Source organism: Thermobia domestica, chromosome 15, assembly GCF_964235325.1.
Source record: "Thermobia domestica chromosome 15, izTheDome1.hap1.1, whole genome shotgun sequence".
NCBI lineage: Eukaryota > Metazoa > Arthropoda > Insecta > Zygentoma > Lepismatidae > Thermobia > Thermobia domestica.
Window position 1 is genome coordinate 83,280,546 of NC_137468.1, and position 15,844 is coordinate 83,296,389.

The window sequence follows — 15,844 nt, forward strand, 5'->3', positions numbered from 1 at the left end:
TAATAGATTGTGAAAAATTAAGAAAACAAAATTGGGGGGCTGTGTGAACCTGGCCCCCCCACCACGTAGTACAAACGATTTAGTTGGCTCATTTGAAAGATTTTCGTTTGTACCGGATTGTACCGTAGTTTGTTTCGTTTGTACCGTTCTGGATTATGAAAAATTAACGAAACAAAATGGGGCCCAGATCAAACAGGCCCCCAAATCACGACTTAATACACCGGGTACCCATGATTTTTGTATGTCATACGAAAGTACTTGGTTAGTACAGGATTGTACCACAAAGAGTTTTATTTTAGCCATAATAGATTATGAAAAATTAAGAAAACAATATTGGGGGGGCTGTATGAACCTGGCCCCCCACCACGTAGTACAAACGATTTAGTTGGCTCATTTGAAAGATTTTCGTTTGTACCGGATTGTACCGTAGTTTGTTTCGTTTGTACCGTTCTGGATTATGAAAAATTAACGAAACAAAATGGGGGCCCAGATCAAACAGGCCCCCAAATCACGACTTAATACACCGGGTACCCATGATTTTTGTATGTCATACGAAAGTACTTGGTTAGTACAGGATTGTACCACAAAGAGTTTTATTTTAGCCATAATAGATTATGAAAAATTAAGAAAACAATATTGGGGGGCTGTATGAACCTGGCCCTCCCACCACGTAGAATAGTACAAACGATTTAGTTGGCTCATTTGAAAGATTTTCGTTTGTACCGTAGTTTGTTTCGTTTGTACCGTTCTGGATTATGAAAAATTAACGATACAAAATGGAGGCTCAGATGAAACAGGCCCTCAAATCACGACTTAATACACCGGGTACACATGAGTTTTGTATGTCATATGAAGGTACTTTTTTAGTAGCGGATTGTAACACAATGAGTTTTAGTTTGATTTAGATTTAGGTTTGTGGGTTAAACTGGCCCGCACAACTTATTTTTCATTAAAATTCAAATCAGAACGGTATCAAATATTTTTACCCGATATGTTCAAATTTGTAACGCCAAAATTAAAGTTTGTACCCTCATCAATTTCGAAAAAGGTTGGATTTTTGATAACGGGTGGAGCAGAGCCTCACAACTATTTTTCTTTCCAATTCGAATCAAAATGACACCATAAATTGGTACCCCATACTTACCAATTTGTACCACCAAATTAGAACTTGTACTTCCACCAATTTCGAGAAATTTTAGTTTTGATGGCGGGTCAAACTGGATTGCACAACTTATTTTTCTTTCAAATTCGAATCATAACGGTATCGAAAAATTTGAATCATAACGGTACCCATTATGCGCCCACTTGTACCATGAAAATTAGAATTTGTACACACTACTTATTTCGACAAAATTGGGATGTAATGGAGGATCAGTGGATCAGCATGACCACAACTGGCCTACACAACACATTTTTTTAAAAATTTGAATGAAAACTGTATTAAAACTTTGTAAACAATATATACCAATTTGTACCTCCAAAACTATGATTTGCACCCTCACCAATTTCGCGAGAATTGAATTTTTAATGGCGAGTCAAGTAGGCTTGCACACTTTTTCTTCCTAATTCAAATCAAAACGGTACCAGAATTCTGTACCCAATGTGTACCAATTTGTAACACCAAAATTAGAATTTATATCCCAAGAAATTTCGTGGAGCGTGTTAAGTCACGTCAGACAGAATTTTGTTGGCAGGTCAAACTTGCTCACACAACTTATTTTTCTTTCCAATTTTAATCAAAATTTTTCAAAAATTTGTACCCTATATGTTCAACTTTTTCAACAAAACTTAGAATTTCTAGCCCCATCAATTTCGAGGAACTTGAGGAACTTTCGAGGGACTTGAACTGGCGAGCACAAAACTTTTTGCTTCCTAATTCGAATCAAAACTGTACCAAAAACTTGTAGCCAATATGTAACAACTTGTATCACCAAAACTAGAATTTGTACAGCAACCAATTTCAAGAAATATGAATTAAATTGCAGGTCAAACTGGCCGGCCAACTTATTTTTGTTTCAAATTCGAATCAAAACCTCACCAAAAATTTGAACAAAATATGTACCAATTTGTACCGCCGCAATTAGAATTTGTACCCCCTACTAATTTCGAGAAATTATAATTTCTGGTGGCGGGTGAAACTGGCCCGTATAACTTATTTTTCTTTGCAATTCGAATGAAAACGGTACCAATAATGTGTACTCGATATGTATCAATTTCTACCTATAAAATTAGAATTTGTACCCTCACCGATTTGGAGAAATTTGAATTTTCAATGCTGGAGCCAACTTAACGTCGAAACTTGGCTCGCGCAACACATTTGGTTTATGAATTCGGATTAAAATGTTACCAAAAGTTTGTGGCAAGTATGTACCAGTTTGTACTCTCAAATTTAGAATTTCCAACCTTACCAATTTCTAGAAATTTAAATTTTCATTGCAATCTTCCTGGGCATGGCAACCCTTTTTTTTTTTTTTTGTATTCAATCAAAATAGTATTCGATTCGAACGAGAACGTGCAAACAAATTTCCCCGCAATTCATAAAAACGGAACGGAAATTTGCTTATGATTTGCATGAGCAAAATCATGTACGAATAAAGATTAGAAATTGTTATTCAACGAAGGGCCAATTTATCACCAAGTCAACTCTTCCAGGCCAAAGGCTTATTCAGAATTCATATGAATTTGTCCAAATTTTTTAGACAATTTGTAACAAAAAAATATTACATTGTACCTGCACCAATTCAATAAATCTGAAATGCTTACTCAAATGTGTGTATCTATTTGATCTCAAGGTAAACCAGAGAAACGAATTTTTTAAAATTCGACATCACTACTTCGCAAATGAATTTGTTACTATTTCCATTAAACATTTTAACTCTGGAGCGTATTATTGATGGTAACTGAATTTGTAAAAATTTGTATAAGCAATATTAGAACTTAGACTCTGTTTTCGAAACGGAGATATGAGTGGATAGAGACGATTTCACAGAACTGATCCTCTGAATGAGTTCTATAATAAAAATTAATATTATCCATGATCACAAATGGTTGGAGAAAAAAATCACCCACTCATAAATATTTTGGAGTCCCCAACATATGTAGATGTTTGACTCTCTCTCCCCCAACCAAGTTGTTTTGTGATAATGCTTTCCTTTATTCTTTCTAACATTTGGTACACCGTAGAAAAATATTAAAATAATTTTGTCTTCGGTGTTTATAAATGACGCAAACTAATATCTATTTGGCACAAATTTTTGGTAACATTTTGATTCGAATTAATAAAAGAAATGTGTTGGCCGAGCCAGGTTTCGACGTCAAGTTGGATCGAGCATTGAGAATTCAAATTTCTCAAAATTGGTAGTTGCACAAATTCTAATTTTTGTGGTACAAATTGGTACATATTAGGTACATATTTTCGATACCATTTCGATCCGAATTGAAAAGAAAATAAGTTGTGGGGACCAGCTTGACGTTGCCACCAAAAATTCAAATTTCTCGAAATAACTGGGGATACAAATTTAATTTTGGTGGTACAAATTGGTACATATTGAGTACAAATTTTTGATACTGTACTGATTCGAATTGGAAAGATAAGCAAGTTATGCAGGCAGCTTGAACCGCCAACATAAATTCAAATTTCTCGATATTGGTGGAGGTACAAATTCTAATTTTGGTGGTATAAATTGGTACATATTGGGTACAAATATTTGGTCCACCATCAAGAATTCTAATTTCTCGAAATTAGTGGGGGTAGAAATTCTAATTTTGTTGATACAAATTTCTACATATAGGGTACAAATTTTTGGTACCGTTTCGATTCGAACTAGAATGAAAAAAAGCAGTGGAGGAGAAAATTTTCCTCCACAAAAATTCAAATTTCTCGAAATTAGTTGGAGTATAACTCTAATTGTCGTCGTACAAATTGGTACATATTAGGTACCAACATTTAGTGCCATTTTGATTCGAATTGGAAGGGAAAAGAGTTGTTCGGCTCTGCTTCACCCGTTATATATGAAAATTTCATTTTTGTCGAAATTAGTGAGGGTACAGATTATAATTTTGACGGTACAAATCGTTACATATAGGGTACAGGTGTTTGGTACAGTTTTGATTCAAATTTTAAAGAAAAATAAGTTGTGCGGATCAGTCTAACCCGCATATCTAAATTCGTATTTCTCGAAATTGGTGGGGATATAAATTCTAATTTCGATACTGCAAATTCGTAAATATCGGCTACAATTTTTTGATACCGTGTTGATTCGAATTTGAAAGAAAAATAAGTTGCCCAAGCCAGCATGATCCTCCATCAAAAATTCAAACTTCTAGATATTGATGCGGGTGCTAATTCTAATTTTAGTGGTATGAACTGGTACAGATCTGGTACAAATTTTTGGTCCCGTTTTGATTCGAATTGTAAAGAAAAATAAGTTATGAGGGTAACTTCGATCCGCCGTCTAAAATTCACAATTCTCGAAATTGGTGGGAGTACAAATCTAAATTTTGTGGTACAAATTGCGTACAAATTTTTGGTAACGCCTTGCTTGGAATCGGAAAGAAAAACAAGTTGTGCAGGCCAGCGTGACACATCAAAAATTTAAATTTGTAGAAATTGGTGGGAGTAAAAATTCTTACAATTTTTTTGATATTTTCATTCGAATTGAACAGAAAAATTTGTTGAGTGGGCCTATTTGACTCACCATCAAAAATTAATATTTCTCGAAACTCATGGGGGATCAAATTGTAATTTTCGTAATAAAAAAATAGTACATATTTGTTACAAATTTTTGGTGCCGTTTCGATTCAAATTCGAAGGAAAAAGAGTTGTGCGGGCCAGTTTGATCCGCCAATAAAAATTCATGTTTGTCGAAATTGGTGGTAGTACAGATTATAATTTTGGTGCTACAAATTGGTATATATTCTGTACAAATTTTGGTAACGGTTTAGTTGGAATTGAGAAGAAAAATGACTTGTGCTGTCCAGATTGACTTCCCAACAGAAGTTCAATTTTCTCAAAAAATATTCGGGGTACAATTTTCAATTTTTGTGGTACAGATTGGTGCATATTGGGTACAAGTTTTGGTAGTTTTTTGCTTCGAATTGAAAAGGAAAATAAGTTCTCCAGCCCAGCCTGACACGCCATTAAAAATTCAAATTCCTCGAAATTGATGGCGGTACAAATTCTAACTTTGATGCAATAAATTGATACATATTGGGTACAAATTTTTGGTGACGTTTTGATTCGAATTGGAAAGAAAACAAACATGTGCGGGCCAGGTTGACCTGCCATGACAAATTCAAATTTCTCGAAAGTCATATGTATCCTGTGTTTTAAAACTTGATTAGAATGTTTGCTTGAATTGGGACCCCAGTTTGTTTCGTTAATTTAACATAATCTACGGCGGGAAAAACGAAACAAACTACGGTACAATCCGGTACAAAGGAAAATCTTTCAAATGATTCAACTAAATCGTTTGTACTACGTGGTGGGGGGGCCAGGTTCACACGGCCCCCCAATTTTGTTTCCTTAATTTATCATAACCTGTTACGGCTAAAATAAAACTCTTTGCCGTAGAATCCGGTACTATCCAAGGGCTTTAATATGACATACAGAGGTCATGTGTATCTGGTGTATTAAGTCGTGATTTGAGAGCCTGCTTGAGCTGGGCCCTCATTTTGTTTCGTTAATTTTTCATAATCCAGAACGGTACAAACGAAACAAACTACGGTACAATCCGGTACAAACGAAAATCTTTCAAATGAGCCAACTAAATCGTTTGTACTACGTGGTGGGGGGGCCAGGTTCACACAGCCCCCCAATTTTGTTTTCTTAATTTTTCATAATCTATTACGGCTAAAATAAAACTCTTTGTGGTACAATCCTGTACTAACCAAGTACTTTCATATGACATACAAAAATCATGGGTACCCGGTGTATTAAGTCGTGATTTGGGGGCCTGTTTGATCTGGGCCCCCATTTTGTTTCGTTAATTTTTCATAATCCAGAACGGTACAAACGAAACAAACTACGGTACAATCCGGTACAAACGAAAATCTTTTAAATGAGCCAACTAAATTGTTTGTACTACGTGGTGGAGGGGCCAGGTTCACAAAGCCCCCCAATTTTGTTTTCTTAATTTTTCATAATCTATTACGGCTAAAATAAAACTCTTTGTGGTACAATCCTGTACTAACCAAGTACTTTCGTATGACATACAAAAATCATGGGTACCCGGTGTATTAAGTCGTGATTTGGGGGCCTGTTTGATCTGGGCCCCCATTTTGTTTCGTTAATTTTTCATAATCCAGGACGGTAGAAACGAAACAAACTACGGTACAATCCGGTACAAACGAAAATCTTTCAAATGAGCCAACTAAATCGTTTGTACTACGTGGTGGGGGGGCCAGGTTCACACAGCCCCCCAATTTTGTTTTCTTAATTTTTCATAATCTATTACGGCTAAAATAAAACTCTTTGTGGTACAATCCTGTACTAACCAAGTACTTTCATATGACATACAAAAATCATGGGTACCCGGTGTATTAAGTCGTGATTTGGGGGCCTGTTTGATCTGGGCCCCCATTTTGTTTCGTTAATTTTTCATAATCCAGGACGGTACAAACGAAACAAACTACGGTACAATCCGGTACAAACGAAAATCTTTCAAATGAGCCAACTAAATCGTTTGTACTACGTGGTGGGGGGGCCAGGTTCACACAGCCCCCCAATTTTGTTTTCTTAATTTTTCATAATCTATTACGGCTAAAATAAAACTCTTTGTGGTACAATCCTGTACTAACCAAGTACTTTCATATGACATACAAAAATCATGGATACCTGGTATATTAAGTCGTGATTTTGGGGGCCTGTTTGATCTGGGCCCCCATTTTGTTTCGTTAATTTTTCATAATTCAGAACGGTACAAACGAAACAAACTACGGTACCATCCGGTACAAACGAAAATCTTTCAAATGAGCCAACTAAATCGTTTGTACTACGTGGTGGGGGGGCCAGGTTCACACAGCCCCCCAATTTTGTTTTCTTAATTTTTCATAATCTATTACGGTTAAAAAAAACTCTTTGTGGTACAATACTGTACTAACCAAGTACTTTCGTATGACATACAAAAATCATGGGTACCCGGTGTATTAAGTCGTGATTTGGGGGCCTGTTTGATCTGGGCCCCCATTTTGTTTCGTTAATTTTTCATAATCCAGAACGGTACAAACGAAACAAACTACGGTACAATCCGGTACAAACGAAAATCTTTCAAATGAGCCAACTAAATCGTTTGTACTATGTGGTGGGGGGGCCAGGTTCACACAGCCCCCCAATTTTGTTTTCTTAATTTTTCACAATCTATTACGGCTAAAATAAAACTCTTTGTGGTACAATCCTGTACTAACCAAGTACTTTCATATGACATACAAAAATCATGGATACCTGGTATATTAAGTCGTGATTTGGGGGCCTGTTTGATCTGGGCCCCCATTTTGTTTCGTTAATTTTTCATAATCCAGAACGGTACAAACGAAACAAACTACGGTACAATCCGGTACAAACGAAAAATCTTTCAAATGAGCCAACTAAATCGTTTGTACTATGTGGTGGGGGGGCCAGGTTCACACAGCCCCCCAATTTTGTTTTCTTAATTTTTCATAATCTATTATGGCTAAAATAAAACTCTTTGTGGTACAATCCTGTACTAACCAAGTACTTTTATATGACATACAAAAATCATGGATACCTGGTATATTAAGTCGTGATTTGGGGGCCTGTTTGATCTGGGCCCCCATTTTGTTTCGTTAATTTTTCATAATCCAGAACGGTACAAACGAAACAAACTACGGTACAATCCGGTACAAACGAAAATCTTTCAAATGAGCCAACTAAATCGTTTGTACTACGTGGTGGGGGGGCCAGGTTCACACAGCCCCCCCCAATTTTGTTTTCTTAATTTTTCATAATCTATTACGGCTAAAATAAAACTCTTTGTGGTACAATCCTGTACTAACCAAGTACTTTCGTATGACATACAAAAAACATGGGTACCCGGTGTATTAAGTCGTGATTTGGGGGCCTGTTTGATCTGGGCCCCCATTTTGTTTCGTTAATTTTTCATAATCCAGAACGGTACAAACGAAACAAACTACGGTACAATCCGGTACAAACGAAAATCTTTCAAATGAGACAAATAAATCGATCCTAGGACAATGTGGGGGGGCTGCGTGAACTTGGCCCCCCCACTTTGTTTTCTTAATTTCTCATACTGCAGTACAGTACAAACAAAAATATTTGCGGTACAAACCGGTACAAACGAAGTACTTTTTATTGATATGCGGAAATCGTTTGTACCGAGAGGTGGGGGGGCCAGGTTCACAAGGGTAAAAATAGACTACGGAATATATTTAAGTTAAGATAAATACAACTGCACAACAAACATGACTGAGAGGAGCTTTTGCGCTTCTATCGGGAAGTCCGGAATTCAACTCAGCATTCGACCATTCTGACAAAGCTTTTCTTCATTCCATCTGTGAAGTAGAAATAGTGCGTGTACTGTGAGTTGGCCGACTTCCTTTCTTATTGTTTTTAAATCGTTATTATTACTAATTACCAGCAGTGGAGGTTTTGCAAAGGTTAGGGGGGCGGTCTTTCGGACTGAAGCCTGTTTCCCAAAATTACGGAATGTCTAAAACAAACGAAATATCTATTAGTCATGCCTTTACTCATAAACTTTAAGCTCCCGTCAAATAAAAATTACGAATGTTTAGAAAAACTAAACATTAGTAAGAAAAAAACCTCCCAAAATACTTTTCTAAATCCGCCACTAATTCTCAGTATAAAATGATCTTCAATGAGGTTGTATACGGAAGATTATCGCTAAATATATAAACGAAACGAAATATTAGTTGTGCCTGTACTCATAAATTTCAAACTCCTCTCAAATAAAATTAGGACATTTTAGAAAACGAAACAATCAAAGAAATCCCTCCCAAAGTACTTTTCTAAATCCGCTACTGATTATTTGTATAAATTAATATTCAAGGTTGTATCCGGAAAATTATTGCTAAATCGTTGCGCAGCTACAGTATAACAGAAATGTGGAAGCACGGTTTGACGGATATATTAAAAAACGTACGCTTTGACGGATATATAGAAAAACGTAAGTTTAACTTTTGCGCTAGAAGCTAGAGTACTAAGCTCTTAGAAATGAAACACGGATGACGAACTGAAATGATCCTGAGAAGAAAAAAATGTCGATAACTCAAAAGTTAAAATAAAGTTAAATAGCCTCTAAAATTGCCCTCAAATACTATATTCTTCACGTTAGCTTTAATACGTAAAACATGTGCTCCATTTATCTTGATGGTGAATTTTAGAGCGAAATATGGAATTTAGGTCATGGAATTCTTATCTAACTATAGGATATACTATAAGAAAGCTATTTAGATAGAAAAATCATGAAAGTGAAAAAAGCCAAAATTTCCAAAATTCTCGTTTTTCCCCCAAAAAAAGCCTGCTTTTTATGTGAAAAAAAAACCATCGATTCAAAAAAGCCGGCTTTTTGCATCTCTAGTCACGATACCCTCACCAAAGACCTGGCATATCTTCCGCCCCGTTGCAGCGGTGTTTGATCCCACTTTGAACTCGTACAGCATTCACGCCCTTATGACGCTCTGTGGAGGTCCCACGTTCACTCTGTCCTTACGCACGTTCACGGTGTAACTGAACTGCCATGACCAGGTAGTATGTTGGATATACCCACACCAACAACTGACCTTCGCCTTATCTCCATTCGCATTCAACTCACGGTGTGAGGGCCAATTGAACACAGACCTCCACAAAAAGCGACTTGTAAAACTTTCTTGGTTACCTTTATAATTGTCAAAAAAAAATGCAAGCATATCTCGGAAATACGAACAAATGTGAGTGTGGGTGATGGTGCATCTGCTGAACGGGACGGTAAACTCAAAATCAATTCAACTCAATAATTGTGTCGTTCCGGGTAGTAAGAACAAACTCAACATCTTGAATTGATGTAGAGCTCGCCCTTATTAACTGGAATGCTTCATCTAAATTCGAGTTATTTTTACGGCAAAGAGAGAGTATTGCTGAAAATGTTCTGAGTTGGTTTGTAATCCTTTGATGAAACTTAGAAATATCATACATTGTTTCCAAAATCATCATCCGCTACCACTTATGCCAGCAGGATTACAAACACAGAATACTCTACAAAATCTACTTTCTTCTTCTGAAGAATCTTCTGCCGCGAATCTCGGATCCACATTGCGAGAAATACTTTAACTGACCAAAATCCATCTCGCTACTACTGTAATCAAAATTAAAGCCGGAGTGAAGAAATTAAAAGAAGCCAAGGACGACGTTGGTAAATTTACAGCATTTGTTAAAAAGGTTGTTGAAATTTTAGATCATGGCTGCAACTGAATTTTCTATGAGACACATCCAATAAGTATCATTTAACAGCGGTGTTCGGAATCGAATACCAGAATTTACTCATTTCATGAGAATTCATTACTTTCCTACAGGAGACACCTGAAGCAACTAATATACTGGAAATTAAGTAACGTAAAATCATACATACTGACCGAGTAACTACAAGGGGAGATACTGCTATTGTCCTAAAACTCACACCGCCACATTTAGATTCCCTGGAAGTCACCATCTTCAAGTTGCTCACTTCTATTGAACCCTTCTTTTCGGTGTACAAAATTCCCAAAAGCTCAGTAGCTATTCACGACCTAAAGAAGTTAAGACAACTGAGTAACAGAGTCATCATTGCCTGCGATATTAATGCCAAACACCATTCATGGCATTTTAGAGCCAACAGTCATACGAGAATCACAGTAGAGCCGAACCTTGCCCCCTGGATTTTCTTGCAACAGCCCCCACTGATAGAGCCCCCTCATTTCCCCAAGCAAGAAGGAAATCCAGATGTGTAAGATACAGTTCTTTACCCAACATGATAATCACCGAGGATCCTGTCTCCGAACCAGCTCTCTCTTCGGATCACAACTCTGTCTACTACGTCGCCTACAGTACCACCAGTGGGATACCAAACTGAGCTATCTCCAGGAGGCAAGCAAAGTCTATTGGCACTTACTAAAGTGTATGACAAAACCGACACCTTACCATTTTATGGTCCAAGCGCCTTGCATTTCAGTCTAGTGAGAAAGCTTAAACATTTCAACACCAATTTGTAACAAATTCCAGCCGAATGGAGATTCGAACAGACTATTCGTATAGTTCATCGCTTCATACTTACTGCACATCAAAATCATCCACTTCCAACAACTCAACTCTGCACGCCCAGGGAGGTCAAGAAAATCTTAAATGGATTAAACCTCTCAATGCAGCAGGACTAGACTGCATCATATCTCTCGCCTTGCAGAAAGCATTCTGGAAACTACATATTTTATGATGCGTTACAAATGCAGTCCTCATTACAGGACACTCCAACCCCATGGACGTTAGCTACGGTATGCAAAGATGGGGAAAATAAGCTAGCTATCTCTTCAGGACTATCGTCGTATAAACCATAAGACGGTGCAGGACATGAAATGTTCATTTGTAAACCTGTCTGGAAAGTTCTATGAATTCCTCCAGTGCATACTGTGTCACATTTTTTCTCGGTTTATAAGTGAATCGCTTGTTTAGAAAATTAAGTATATAATCTCTTCTGCAAGTAGCAACAGGAAAAATAAGAAAAATAGAAAAATTGTAACATGAAAGAGTAGACTCGTTAAATTGTATATAGAGTGGAAAAGTGTCTCTTAAAAAATAAAGTTATTCCAAATTCCTGCTTCAATCCTGGGTTGTGTTATATGAATTTTGTATTGAACAATATCACGTGCATGGATTTTCCTTCGCTTCCGCCATACTTTTCATTTCACTAATTATCTCTTTTTATCAGATTGCATCATTTTCAATGCTTCCATTAACTTAGCGAGCATGATTATGATACATTAAAACTGCATTTTCTCTTCATAAATTTAGTACAACTGTAATAATGTGTTTTCCGAATTAGCAACACTGAAAGTAACAAATCATAGGTCTCACTGTTGCCACTACACGCTAAGAGAGAAAGAAAAATATCTTCTCCCAACTATCCATGATGAAAATTAGATTTATAAGTGGTAGTCCTGTAACAGTGTATAGTATAATATTGCTTGATAAGTATTTTCATTCACCTTACTTTTTGTAACAGGTAGATGCATTTAATGAAATAGCTGTGGCCCGCATGCAGAAATATGACGGCACAATCGTTTGGGGAAGTTCCAAAGATGTATCCAGTCAAGAGAAATGTCAAGCACTCTCACGATACATGGATGAGAAGTTTGGACCAATTGTGAAATATGTAACGGAACTACCTCAGGATGAACTAGAAAAACTTATGAAGGACAAATATGGGCGACGCTTATTAAGAAGATCATTTTGGGATGTGTACTTTGGACCATTATTAGCATATTTTGGTTAAGTGTGTTCGTGTATGTTTAAGCAAGGCTTTGAGTTTTCGTCTATTTATTTATATGTGTGTATATGATGGAGAAAAAATTATTATTATTATTTGAAATGTCGTTGGCGATCAATTTTGTCATCCTTGAGGTGCTTATGTGAAGACAAACAATTGCATGCATGCATGCATGTTCGTAGATTTTTTGAGAGAAAATTTCCCTCCAATGACACAAAGGTTTTCCAGTTTTTAGTTAAATTTTCCATATTTTGTAGATACTAAACTGTACACAAAAAATTTCATTTTTTGTTAAATGTTTCGTATTTTGTAGATAGTGATCTTGATTGAAAGAGAGCACTGAACTTTCGTTAAAGCGTTTGACCCGTGATCTGTCTTCTTCCACATACTGTCATCCGTCTCCAGAGTAAAGACAGGAGAACAAACCATGGATCATTTAATAAGATCTCAAAAGAGGGACACTTCCATGGAAAGTGAAGAAATTTTAGATTTATCCAGTGTTCTCAAAAGAAGCTAAAACGAAAACAAGAACATAAAATTCGGACTGCCCGATTATTTATCTGTCTTGATAGTTCTCTGCTTGCATATTTTTCTACTATATTTCCCTAAATTAGGAAAATTTTCCTCCCTAGTTCTCGCTATAAGGTCGCTGATGTTATTCACTGAAACAGTAGCGAGAACAGTTTGGAATGTACTTATTACCTGTTGCAATTTTGACAAATAAACTTATCGTTTAGCCATAAGGATGCAGATTTTTAGGATGATTTTGAAACAAATAAAATTATGAAAATTCTTTTAAGATAATAAGATAGATTGCGATACAACATTTTTTCCACTTTTCTGTTAACTTCGTCCACGTTGTTTGTTATTAATAACGTATATCAGAAACTGCCAGTACTTATGTGGCATCACAATAAGAATTACAGATACTATTCTATGAAATAGGCATCATTTAATGTCTTCTAGTGACACCTCATGTTTGTGTAATGCAGAACTCTGTATGATGTGTTTTCCAATAAGCATTTACTTATATAACATTTAATGATACCAATCGCAAATTGGTTTCTGAATTTTAGGTTTTAAAAATTAAGGTTTATTTAGAACACACAAAGAGTGATGAGCTCAATCAGGATCTGCTAATGCACAAGCTGATCAGTTTAATGTTAGAAACAGGGCAACCCTTAAATGAATACGCGTCACTCTATCCATCACGACTCTGGAATTCACTTAAATATATATACTTATTTATTAAAACTAAAATACAGTCGCCTTGTGTACTTTGTGGTGGACAAACACCGTGCTCGTGGATTTTCTCGGGGTTTTCCCATTTCCTCCCACGTTCTTCATTCCACCATTTCACTCATCTCTCATCATCACCGTCTCCTTCAGCCTAACCGGCATATCCATGGGACGTTAAACTTAAAGATTTGATATTTTAAAAACTACAGTGTAACAGATTTGACAACTTAATGTTATCTTCATCAGACTATATGTCGTTAAAATTTAAAATGTTACCGGTACAAACTAATGGAGGAAAATTTAAATATTTACTAATTATTGTATTTAAATATTACATTTGATAATTTTTCTTTCCATAGTGTATAACGATAAAAATTTTAACGTTTAAAGATTTGATTTCTCTCAAGAACCGCGTCTACTAATCAAGAACAACTATGTTATATGGGAACATTAGAAAAATGATTTCTAGTGACCACATAAGAGGAAATTTCATAAAAGATTTACCACCGTAATAAAAGTAGTTACAGACATTATGTTTCCCTATTGTTCTTTTAATAAGTTATCTTTAGCTTAATGAAATAAACTATTCAAACTTCACGCATATTGTGCAAAAGTATATGAAGTCACTCTTCATTTTTCTTTTTGCTTTTCTTTCCCTTTTTATTAATTCTAAAGCGTTGTTGTGCCGTTCTGTCATTCAATAAAATAATGAGTTCCTTATCATCTCACATAAGATTACTCAAATATTTCCATTTCATTGTAGTATGTACTCTGAAATTGAGATTGATCGCAAGTTTATTTTTTTAATATTAATATTTGAAAATTAAGGTAGTGAAAACTTAAGGTCCTGCTTAAAATGGTATTGTCCAGTGTCAAACAATAGAAATAACCAGTGCTAAAAGTGGAAAGAGAAAGTAGAGATAATGTCTTACATTATATACCGTATTCTTCTACCTAGGTATGATGGCATGTTTCCAAATCGTTGAAAACCAGAATCCGTATGAATTAGAGTACATATTGTCTCACTTCCATTACTGGAAATAACGAATAACTTTTCTTATGAAAGAACATTTCTTACTTCACACTTGGGAAATGTGTAATATCAGACCACATACTGTTGAGAATTTCTGCTAGGATATTTATTTCTTAATTATAATAACTTCTTTGTAATATATGGTTTCCAAATATGATTTTTATTTGTGTGAACGAGAGCACAGTTTCGTTTCAAGTATATGCAGCGGCACAAATATCATTATCAAATTTGGAAACAAAGAAAATGATACATAATTAATATTGAAATAATATATTATTTATTACTATTAATATTTACTAAACCATACTGGAAACAATCAATCAATCTTAGTGTAAAATTTGATTTGTAATCAAAGTATTAGAATATCATCCTGCAGTATTGCAAGTACTGAGTATCAGCTAAATACATTCTTGGCATATATTATATAATTGGTTTAGTTTCAAGCAACTTACTAAACAAGTCAGATGAAAAGCATCTATATTGTATTTAAAACAGGATGGCATTCAAATATTTGTCCATCGATAGTTCTTCAGTTTCTTCAGATTTCCGGTATGGATTTCGGAGCGAATTTACCACGTTGATGCACCACTCTTTTCTCCCACTAAATTCTGAGAGTCTTTTTTTTTCTAAAAAAATAAACTTCTGATGGACTATTTTATTTAGTTGAATTAAAATTCTGTAGAACTGTTTCATCAAGTTGATGAACATTAAAATTTCATTTGCCTTCCGTTTAAAATAAAAATTATATATATATATATATATATATATATATATATATATATATATATATATATATATAAAACAGCAATTATATACCCCAAAACCTTACCCTCTGACATATAAAGTACCACAGCTTGAGATCCAACATATTTTTCGGATTGAATGTTTCAAACCGCTCATTTAGAAACCGTAGTAATTTAAACGTATAGTAAGCCATTAAATCTTTCTGGTAAACATTTACTAAGAAAACGTTCAGTTAATTTAATATTAGCTAGTTAAAAGTTTCTCTAAGCTTTATATGTACAAAAAAAGTGTTGTAAGATTTCAATAAAATATATGTTCCAAACAAATTAAATTTAAAACA

At 35.3% G+C, this 15,844-nt stretch overlaps 1 protein-coding gene across 1 annotated transcript in view; it reads left to right on the top strand.

The window, feature by feature from the left end:
- The window catches only part of LOC145671117 (hyaluronidase B-like), a 137,341-nt gene extending 121,843 nt beyond the window's left edge, over positions 1-15,498 (top strand). Inside the window, exon 5 of the mRNA XM_081739906.1 lies at positions 12,225-15,498. Within this exon, the coding sequence (XP_081596032.1) occupies positions 12,225-12,494 (270 nt within the window). The 3' untranslated portion in view covers positions 12,495-15,498. The remainder of the gene's footprint in view (positions 1-12,224) is intronic.
- The last annotated feature ends 346 nt before the right edge of the window (positions 15,499-15,844 follow it).